The sequence below is a fragment of the Carcharhinus amblyrhynchos genome, chromosome 34, assembly GCF_965287045.1.
Source record: "Carcharhinus amblyrhynchos chromosome 34, sCarAmb.v2.hapA, whole genome shotgun sequence".
In the NCBI taxonomy this organism is placed as follows: domain Eukaryota; kingdom Metazoa; phylum Chordata; class Chondrichthyes; order Carcharhiniformes; family Carcharhinidae; genus Carcharhinus; species Carcharhinus amblyrhynchos.
In genome coordinates this window covers 16614903-16626009 of record NC_137357.1, presented here as the reverse complement: position 1 = coordinate 16626009, position 11107 = coordinate 16614903, and the positions used below count along the sequence as shown (strand labels likewise).

The following is an 11107-nucleotide window of genomic DNA, read 5'->3' as shown; positions in this document are numbered from 1 at the left end:
CCAACCAGAATTAACATAGAAACTAGAAGCTAGAGGAGGCCATTCAGCCCTTCGAGCCTGCTTTGCCATTCATTTTAATCATGGCTGATCATTAAATTCAATATCCTGATTTCCCCACCTCCTCCCCCCCCCCCCCCACCCCTCCCATATCCCTTGATCCCTTTAGCCCCAAGAGCTAGATCTAATTTATTCTTGAAATTACACAATGTTTTGGCCTCAACTACTTTCTGTGGGAGTGCATTCCTAACATTCACCACCGTCTGGATGAAAAAATTTCTCCTCACCTCAGTCCTAAATGGTTTACTCCTTTTCCTCAAACTGTGACCCCTGATTCTGGACTCTCCCAGAAAGAATTGGGAACATTCTTTCTGAATCCACGCTGAATAACCCTATTAGAATTTTATAAGTTTCTATCAGATCCCCTCTCACTCTTCGAAACTCCAGTGAATATAACCCAAACCAACTTAGTCTCTTCTCATATGACAGACCTGCCATCCCAGGAAAGAGCCTGCTAAATCTTCACTGTACTCCCTCTATAGCAAGGACATCCTTCCTCAGATAAGGACAGCAAAACTGCTCTCAGTACTCCAGATGTGGCCTCACCAATGCCCGGTACAATTGCAGCAAAACATCCCTATTCCTATCCTCAAATCTTCTCGCTATGAAGGCCAATGTACCCTTTGCTGCCTGTTGTACCTGCGTGCTTACTTTCAGATATTGATACACAACAACACCATGGTCTCACTGAGGAGCTACCTCTCTCAATTTACACCCATTCAAGTAATGAAGTTTTCCTATTGTTGCTACCCAAGTGGATAACCTCACATTTATCCACATTGAGTGTGCATATGCATGGTAGATGCAGGACAATCAGCCTATCCAAATCACACTGAAGCATCTCTGCATCCTCCTTACAGATCACCCTCTGAGCCAACTTTGTGTCACTTGCAAATTTGGAGATAATACCTTCAGTTCCCTCTTCCAAATCATTAATATATAATGTGAACAGTTGGGATCTGAGCACAGATCCCTGCAGAACCCCATTGGTCACTGATTGCTGATCAGAAAAAGACCTATTTATGCCAACTCTTTGCTTCCTATCTGCTAACCAGCTTTCTATCCATCTCAAGACATGACCTGCAATCTCATGTGCTTTAACTTTAAATCTTGTTACGTGAGACCTTGTTGAAAGCCTTCTATAAGTCGAAATAAACCACACCCAGTGGTTCTCCTCGCTCAACTCTACTTGTTACATGCTCAAAGAATTCCAATAGATTCGTCAAGAATGATTTCCTTTTTGTAAATCCATGCTGACTTTGTCTGATTATATCATTGCCTCCCAAATGCCAAGTTATTCAATCCTTGATAACGGATTCTAGCAACTTCCCCAGTACCGACATTAGGCTCACTGATCGAGAGTTCCCTGTTTTCTCGCTACCTCCTTTTTGAATAGAAGACTTAGATGAGCTACCCTCCAATCTGTAGGAACTATCCCAGAGTCCAAAGAATTTTGGAAAACTGCCACAAATGGATATTCTATTTCCAGGGCCATTTCCTTTAGTATTCTGGGATGAAGATTATCAGGACCTAAGGATTTATCCACCTTCAACCCTGCCAATTTCAACAAAACCATTCCTCTACTAATGCTGATTTCCTTCAGCTACTCACTGAAATGTGTTTCTCTCCACAGTCCTGGTACATTATTCATGTCTTCCTTTGTGAAGACTGAAACAAAGTATAAATTTAAATCCTCAGCCATTTCTTTACTCCCTGCTATGAATTCCCCTATTTCTGACTGTAAGGGGCCGACACACATTTTGCGACTCATGTACCAGGACACCCCGATCCCTCTGTACTGTGGAACTCTGCAATCTCTTCCCACTAAAAGAATCTGCTGCTTTTCTGTTCTTCCTGCCAATGTGGACAATATAATTGACCTGTCAATTTTTGCCCACTCACTTAACCTATCTAAATCCTTCTGTGGGCTCTTTATACCCTCTAGACAACTTGAGTTCCCACCTATCTTTGTGTCCTCGGCAAATCACGCTGTCAATGCCCCAGTACCAATCCCTGTGGCACCCCACAAGCCACAGCTTGCCTGTAGCTGTGCATTGGCACACTACTGCCTCACAGTGCCAGGGATCAGGTTTCAATTCTGGCCTCGGGTGACTTTGCACATTCTGCCCATGTCTGTTTGGGTTTCCTCCCACATTCCAAAGATGTGCAGGTTAGGTTGATTGGCTCTACTAAATTGTCCCTTAGTGTTAGGAGAACAAGCAGGGCAAAATGCAGGGTTAAAGGGACAGAGCCTGGCTGGGATTGTTGTCGGTGCAGGCTCAGTGGTCTGGATGGCCTCCTTCTGCACTGTAAGGAATCTAAGTAGCAAGCTAAATCTCACATCCAAGACCAGTACCACGTAAGCAGTTGAAGTGAATGCTCCGATAATGGACCCTACAAATCTTTTCTCTCCCCATGTCAATGCTTCACTGTACACATCTTTCTCGGTTTTGAGTGAACCAATTAGTGTAAATTTAAATCACTGGATGGATTCTCAGCTGCTTTGTTTGATCCTGAAGTCAGTGAGGACACAGAGCAGTTCCCAGGATAGTTTTAAATTAGATTAAGGTTCCTTGTAAAAGTACAACAGATGCTGCGTATTGGACTCAACCAGTCTATCTTAGTGATTAGTATTTTCTTAGGAACTAATTTTAAGCCCATGCACCAATCACCCTATTCCTATGGTCATCTTTCCTTCAACCTATCTAACTTATTATAAAGGCAAAATACTGCGGATCCTGGAACCTGAAACAAAAATAGAAAATGCTGCAAACTCACAGCAGGTCTGACACCATCTGTGGAGAGAGAGAGAGAACAGGGCCAATGTTTCAAGTCTAGATGCTAGTCTCAATGTTGGCTCTATTCTCTCCACAGATGTTGTCAGACCTGCTGTGATTTTCCAGCGTTTTCTATTTTGATCTATCTGACATTGTATTCAATGTTGCCATTGCAATCCTGTTCCAGACACTGGTACTGCATCTTTGCAACCCCTTTCATTAATGAAAACATTCTCCTTCCCCATTCGACTCCTGCTTGATAAAAAATATGACTCGGATGAGTGTCACTTCAAGCTACCAAGGTGTTGTGAGACCATTGCCTTGTGCTGTGTAGCTGTGATTGGACAATGAACCAGACCTGCTGTATTTGCTGAGAGTTGTGTTTATTGTTGATTGCACCATCCATCATAACTGTCACAAACTTGCATCAAATTGTCCTGTGTTACTTTTCTAGATAATTGCACATTGATCTTTGCTTTACAATTGCTGCAAAATGACAAGATAATAATATTACCGTGTACTTGAGAATTTCTATTCATCACATGGCTTGCATTCCTCAAAAGTTAACCATGCTTACGCGTCCTTAATTAGTTGGCAATCCGCACAAGCATTTCATTTTTAATAATGTACTGAATCAATCTTAACACATAAAGCATAAACTTTCATTGGAACATTTTTGCATTGCATCTTTGGCTCAGATTTGATTGGATGGCTGAAATTAGTTTGCCCACTTGGTACCTTGTTGACTGCCTACTTCTTTTCTTCCTCCTTCTCTGCGCTCTGTTCATCTCCATTCTCTTTACTTTCTTCTTGCTTGTCACTCTCTCCTCCTTCTTCTTTTTCTTCTTCTTTTTCTTCTTCTTTCTCCTCCTGGGCCTCATCGTCCTCCTTCTCTCCATTTTCCTTTGCCTCCTCATCTTCCTTCTCTCCATTCTCCTTTACCTCCTCTTCCTCCTCCTGCTTTTCTTCTTCTTCCTCTGCTCCGTTCTCCTTCTCTTCTGCCTCTTCACCTTCTTCTTCTGCTGCTGCTGCTTCCTCGTCACCTTCAAAGATGGGAATAAATGTGGAATTTTAATGTTTTGTTAAAAACTTGCACTGCTTCATGCAGGATTGCATTGTCGACACAAGAATGATAAATGTGAGAATGTAGGTTGCCACTCAAAAATACCAGCCATGTCTGACAAAGTAAGATATAAAGTTGAGAAATGCTAATGTTTACTAGAAGCTAACACTTCAATCCAGTCTTAGTATTATCATGAGGCAGATATTTGGCATGCTCAATTTGTTGATGAGTTGTTTGAGTTTCAAAGTGATCTTGTCTCTTCAAAACAAGCATTCTGTTACAAGGGTAATCATCTGGACAATTGGGATGACCAGTGGACATTCAGAAGTACTCAACAGGCAGTTGAGTACATTTTGAATTGCTGTCATATAGCAAGCACAAGGACCAATTTACACAGCAAGCTCCCAGAAAGAAAAATTGATTTTATACAAGAACAGTTTGTGATTTTTGGTTGAGATATAAATACTGGTCCAGGAGCTGGGGAGAGCTATTCTGCTCTGTTACTCAGTATTAGCAAGTAATTGTCCATCTGTAAGAGCAGAAGGCTCCTGAGTTGAACACCTCAGCTGAGAGGTGGCACTTGCAACAGTTCAACACTGCACTGGGAGGGGAATCTTTAGTGGGGCTTAACCTTGAGAGATGGAGACCACCAACTGAGTTGTGGTTGGTTGTTGTTGATGGTGGAAAACTCCTGACCTTAAACTCCCACTGACTAAAGGTGTTTTGTTTTTACCTTCTGTCTCCTCGGTTTTGTCTGCTGGAGGTTCCAGCTGTGCTGCCAATGCGCGCGTCTGCTGGAGAACTTCTTCTTCAACCTGACTGCTGCCATACGAGCTGAAGATGATGGGTCTGCTGGACAGGCCGTAAGCACTGCTTTGCAGGGAGTAGCTGGACCTGCTGTACATGGGGGCGCTCTGAGTCTGAGTGTAGCCGCTGATCATGCTGCCCACGTTGGCGTAGTTGATGCGAGTTTCCTCTCCCTCCAGCAGTTTCCTGCAAACAGAACAGGAGCGAGGTGAGAACTTGTCAAACACTTCAATGGGGGAGAAAACCTGATAATTGGACAGTTTATGTTCCATCAGCCAGATTTGAATTATAGGAGGCATGGAAGGAGGCCATTTGAGCCAAAGATGTGCAGAATAGGTTCGTTGGCCATGCTAAATTGACCCGAGTGTCAGGGTATTAGCAGGGTAAATATGTAGGGTTATGGGTGGGATTGTGGTCAGTGCCACTTCGATGGGCTGAATGACCTCTTTCTGCACTGTAGGAATTCTGTGATTTAGTTAATGTGTGCTTTTTTAAACCAGTTTCCATTAGTCAGAGTCTAAAACCCTGTAGCTTTTTGTTACTTATTCCAGATAACATTGGAATTAGCATTGCCCTGTTTCACTGAGCTGACAGTGATGCTGACACTCGGGTCCTGCCCCAGTCCTTCAGTATTTCAGTGGTTGGAGACCTGCAAGTCGACACTTCAATTACAAAACAAAAAAAGTTTCTTGTTAGGCCAGATTTTCCCAAGTGCATGATGCCTGAGCACTGCAAGGCAGGGACCAGTCTGTGCCCAGTGCCACGCCCAAATGGTGCAATGCAGCTTCCTGCATCAGAGAGGAGGGAACCTGGTGCCATTCGGCCCGTCAGGGCCAGTCTGGGAACTCCCTAACAGCAGTATCAACAACCCCCTTGAAAAATGATGCTAAAGGGGCAGGGGTTAGGCATCGTTTGATTGACTGGAGGGGCTGAATGGCCCTCTGATGTTCCTGACTTGACAGTTTCATTGGGATACAATAATATGCGTGGTGGGGAATGAAGAAAAATAATATGACAGCGTTGTGATTTGGGCAAGGGTTTCAAATTGAACATCAACATTTGCAATGGCTGGAGCTGTCAGATGTGGAGTGGTATTGTACCTGTAAGCAGCAATCTCAATATCCAGAGCCATCTTCACATTCAGCAGGTCCTGATATTCTTTCAGGTAACGGCCCATCTCGTTCTTGGTGGTTCGGAGTTCATTCTCCAGTTGGTTAATGGCATCCTGGTTGGGAATAAAATGAAAGACTTGGCAGTGTCTGGAGACTGCTGTCTCTGACATTTCCTCCTGCTCCCTGTCTGACTCTGCCCTTTGAAGTTGTGCGGTTAGCTGCTTGTGTGTGTGTCCATCTCCAGATCAGTCTCCTCGTTCTCTTCCCCCGATCCCTCTCCTCTCCATTTCTCTCTCCCCACCCCCACCAGTTCTCTTTCTCTTTCTGACTCCATCTCTTTCACGCCCCCTTACTTCTCTTTCTCTCCAGCTGTTCGGATACCCTGGGTATCTCTCTATGTCCCTGTTTATCTGCCTCTATCTATCTCTCGCTGTTGGGATTGTCCGTGTATCTCTCTGCCGCTATTTCTCTCCCCCTATCGAGAAGCTGTTGGGATTCTCTGTATCTATCTCCATTTTTCTCTCTAACTGTTGGAATTCTCTCTCATTCCTCTCTCTTTGCCCCCTTACCTGCAAGGCATTGATCTCCCCGCCTTGTTTCTCATCTAGCTCCTGCAGTTGCCTTTCCAGTGCCTCGTTGATGCCTCTCACGCTGTCGATCTCCAGGGACTTGGCTTTGACCTGGCGCCGGTACTCCAGCACCTCGTCCCGGGCTTGCTTGCTGGCGTCGCTGTCCTTGCTGGCGCTCTCTGCCATCAGGGCGAAGCGGCTCTTGTACCAGTCCTCGGCTGACTGCATGTTCTTGGCTGCCACCTTCTCGTACTGGCAGCGGATCTCCCGCAGGGCGGAGGAGAGGTCGGGCTTGCCCATGTCCACTTCCACCGACACCTGGGCGTATTGGACCTGAGCCTGCAGCTCGGCGATCTCTTCCTCGTGGAGCTTCTTGAGGAAGGCGATCTCGTCCATCAGGCTGTCGATCCTCTTGTCCAGCTCAGCCCGGGAGAGGGCTGCCTCATCCGCCCCCTTCCTGGCTTCCATCAGGCGGCCCTCGGCGTCCTCCCGGTTGAGCAGCTCTTCCTGGTAGCGAGCCTGCAGGTTCTTGAGGCTGTCTTCCAGATGCTCCCTCTCGCCCTGGGCTGCCTGCCTCTCGTGTCTGGCGTCTTCCAGCGCCAGCCTCAGCTCCCTCACCTCATGCTCGTAGATGCCCTTGAGGCGGGAGGGTCCGCCGTGCTTCTGGCGGAGCAGGGAGAGCTCAGCCTCCAGCACCTTGTTCTGCTGCTCCAGCTCATGCACCTTCTCGATGAAGCTGGCGAAGCGGTCATTCAGCTCCTGCAGCTGGGCTTTCTCCTGGCTCCTCACCGCCTTCAGCTCACTGCTCACCGCACTGGCCTGGCTCAGGTCCAGGCTGTCCAGGGCAGCCGAGGTGCTGTGGCTTTTCCGGGAGGGGAAGCTGGTGTAGTAATTGGTGCTGTAAGCCGGTTTCAGGCTGGTGCTGCTGCTGCCGTAACCGCTCCTGAAATGCTGGACAGCTCCGTATGCCCGGGGAGCCAGGCTGTCTCCATAGCGCCTCCTGTGAGTGTGGAAGAAGGACTCGTAGCTGGCGGTACTCATGGTGATTGCTTGCTGCCTGCCACACGCTCTGCTCCTCAGCCTCTGCAAGCCTCTATTTATTGTCCACACATCACTGACGCAGCCTCTCTCCTCCCCTTTCTCCTCCCCTCTCTCTAAAATCCCTGACTCTCCTCTCTCTGAATCCCTGACTCTCCTCCCCCTCTCCGCCCCTCTCTCTAAAATCCCTGACTCTTCTTTCCTCTCTCTTCTCTTTCAATCCCTGACTCTTCCCCTCTTCTCTAAATCCCTAACTCTCCCCCTCTCTTTAAATTCCTCACACTTCCCCCTTTTCTTTACATCCCTGACTTTTCCCCCCCACCCCACTCTCTTTAAATCCCTGACTCCCCTCTCCTCCCTCTCTCAAAATCCCTGACTCCCCTCCCCTCTCTAAATGCCTGACAGCAGAAAATAAAGCAATGTGTCTTCAATCGTTCCAACACTTCTCCCCCTTTCCCTCAATCCACAGCAAGCTCTCCTCTCATTCTCTGCCACAATCCAACAGCCACTTCTTACACATTTCCCCATCCTCAGCAAACCCAATTCAAAGCTTGAAGGCAAATCCAGTTCTTTAAGCTGATTTGTAAGCTCTCTGTCTCACTGGCTGCCACATCCCCTTGGTTTTCCTCTGCATCACATCTCCAACTTCTTTCTGATCTCTTTCTCCCTCCCCCTCGGGTGGGGCGGCACACGGCACAGTGGTTACCATTGCTGCCTCACAGCACCAGGGACCCGGGTTCTATTCCCAGCCTTGTGTCTCTGTCTGTGCAGAGTTGACATGTTCTCTCCCATGTCTGCATGGGTTTACTTTGGGTGCTCCAGTTTCCTCCCACATGCCAAAGATGTGCAGGTGAGTTGGATTGGCCATGCTAAATTCCCCCTTAGCTCTTCAAGACGTGCAGGTTGGGGGATTATTGGGGTAAATATGTGGTGTTATGGGGATAGAGCTGGGTACGATACTCTGTCGGAGAGACAGTACCAACTCAATGGGCCAAATTGCCTCCTTCCACACTGTCAAGGATTCAATTATTCTATAGATTGAGGTAATCTCATTCCCATACCAACATAGAAACTAGAAGCAGGAGCAGGCCATTCAGCCCTTTGAGCCTGCTCTGCCATTCATTTTGATCATGGCTGATAAAAGTGATGAAGTGTTCCAGAGGGGGAGAGAGAGATTCTACATCCTCTGACCCTGATATCAAGAATAAGTTTGAAGCTTTAAAAGACAGAGGCATTTCAACAGGAAAGCCAGAAATCGCCTTTTCTCTCAGTGCGCAGTGGTGATCTAGAACCAGACGCCCTTCAAAAGGGTTGTGATTTCTGAGGGATCCATTCAGACGATCCCTGATCTGATACTAGAACAAAAGCTGATAGGCTGAGTGGCCTCCTCCTGTTCCCACCATTGAAGTTCAGCTCAAGTTGTGCATTAAATAGGCACACGTTTTCACTCTCTTGCTGTGAGTCTGGCAAACCCACCTTGCCAAACAAAGACCCTCTACCAAGAACTGGACGATCCCAATGTCATTTTAGAACCACAGGCCAACCATTGGGTTTGACAGCTTGACAATGGCCAAGTTGTCCCAGATGTTCAAGGATAAACCTGGCCCCGGGACTTAAAAGAATGCTGCCAGGGATTTGGGCTCAAAGCATGAGAGCAGATCGGAAACCTTTCATCTTTCTAGATGTAGGTTCAATCAGGTTGGAGTCTGTAATGCGTAAGGAACCAGATCAGAAACTCCAAGGTATTTTATGAAGTTCGCCTAGAGCCTAACTTTTACATTTGATTTTTGGCATTAGGTGAGCATAAGGTGTTTTTCAAGTGACCCACGAGGGAGCTTTTATCAAAATGTACTTAATTTAAGAACACAGCTGGAATATAACAAAATGTATGAGCATAACTTTTACCAATTAAAATACCCAGACAAAGCGAAGTATAATTCTTAACAGCTAGCTTTCTCTATTGTTCCAGTTTAGCAGTATTCCACACAGACATAAATCCCTTCTTTTGAATCCATTGACACAGGATCCGAAGATGTTTATGTAGGTATGAGATTTCCGGCCTTTTAACACCTCTGATCCAGACAGACACTTGTCTTCCAATTCTCATGATGTGGAGATGTCTGAGTTGGACTGGGTTGGGCACAGTAAGAAGCCTCACAACACCAGGTTAAAGCCCAACAGGTTTATTTGGAATCACGAGCTTTCGGAGCACTGCTCCTTCATTCGGTGAGTGGAGAGATCGGTTTCACAAACACAGCATATATATACACAAAGACACAATTGCAAGATAATGATCAGAATGTGAGTCTTTACAGGTACAGACAGTACAAGTGGAGAGAGGGAATAATCACAGGTTAAAGAAGTGTGAACTGTCTCAAGCCAAGATTTATTACTAGCCTTTTAAATTTGAGTAATTAATCCTTTGAGTCCCTACAGTGCAGAAGGAGGCCATTCAGCCAGGGATTCTGCACCACCTCTCTGACAGAGCATCTTATCCAGCCCTATCCCCATAACCCCATGTATTTACCCCACTAATCCCCTCCAGTGAGACATCCGGGGCAATCTAACATGGCCAAGCAACATAACCCACACACCTTTTGGAGTGTGGGAGGAAACTGGAACATCCAGAGGAAACCCACAAGAGGAAAATGTGCAAACTCCATACAAACAGTGACCCAAGGTTGGAATCGAACCCGGGTTCTGGCATTGTGAGGCAGCAGTGCTCACCACTGTGCCACCGTGTCACCCCATTGATCACTGTATGTTTTGTTTCAGTTGCTGGGCACAATGCACAAAGGTGTTAACTAGCTTCAGTAAGGATGCTAGTCGAAATGCAGCCTTCAGAGTGGGTCTGGTGTTCACTTCAACAGCTGGGATACCAGATATTGGAAGATGGTACAGAATACGACAAAGTGGCCGTGGGGTGGTGAGAGAGGGGTGGCGAGCGGGCCAGACAGATGGACTAGCTTGGCGGTTCCCTGATATGTTCAGATTGTGACACATCGAGATCCAGGAATTAGGATGGAGAAACAGGACAAAAGGTAGACTTGGGGAAGAGGTGGGTAGGAAAGATTTTGGAGAGCGACTGGTAAAGTTGAGTAAAATGTATTAATCACAAGTAGGCTGACATTAACACTGCAATGAAGCGACTGTGAAATTCCCCCAGTGGTTACCACACCACCAGCAGCCTAATCCGATCACTCCAGCACTTTGGACAGATAGACAGCTGGAATGAACAGGCAGTGGTTGCATTATCGAACTTTGAGCCAAATGCTGCAATATCCAGATGTGCTCAGTGTCAGCAGGTTAGATATCACCAAAGACATCAGCAGCATCAACTCTGCTGATAATACAGTTGTACAATTAGTGGAAAACAATGATTCTTTTAGAAGAGAGGCCCGAAAGCATCCAATCTACTGAATCTATCAGATTGCTGATTGGGTTCGGGAGCACGGCTCGCTGTGTGATGCAGACAGATGTGTTTAATGTCAGTGACGTGCTGAAGAAATGCAGATGCTATTCCACTGCACTTCATTCTCTCATCATGTGTAAACTGGCCTAGTGGTATTATCACGAGACTATTAGTTCAGAAACTCAGCTGATGTTCTGGAGATTCAGGTTCAAATCCCGCCATGGAAGATGGTGGAATTTGAATTTAATAAAAAATATCTGGAATTAAGAATC

The 11107-nt window shown here is 46.4% G+C and overlaps 1 protein-coding gene across 1 annotated transcript; it reads right to left on the bottom strand.

Moving 5' to 3' along the window:
* Positions 1–3198: 3198 nt before the first annotated feature.
* neflb (neurofilament light chain b) lies at positions 3199–7443 on the bottom strand. The gene is made up of 4 exons (XM_080216912.1): positions 6386–7443; positions 5805–5929; positions 4631–4890; positions 3199–3877 (listed from the first exon to the last, which is right to left on the bottom strand). Exons 1-4 carry the CDS (start codon positions 7424–7426, stop codon positions 3585–3587), a joined length of 1719 nt encoding a protein of 572 aa, XP_080073038.1. The 5' UTR covers positions 7427–7443; the 3' UTR covers positions 3199–3584.
* Between the last annotated feature and the right edge of the window lie 3664 nt (positions 7444–11107).

Excerpts from the sequence above, each read along its gene's own strand:
- neflb (XM_080216912.1), bottom strand. The coding sequence starts at position 7,426 with ATGAGTACCGCCAGCTACGAGTCCTTCTTCCACACTCACAGGAGGCGC. Across the intron at positions 5,930-6,385 it reads GGGAGATCAATGCCTTGCAG|GATGCCATTAACCAACTGGA; the intron begins GTAAGGGGGCAA and ends ATTCCCAACCAG. Across the intron at positions 3,878-4,630 it reads CAAAACCGAGGAGACAGAAG|GTGACGAGGAAGCAGCAGCA; the intron begins GTAAAAACAAAA and ends CCATCTTTGAAG.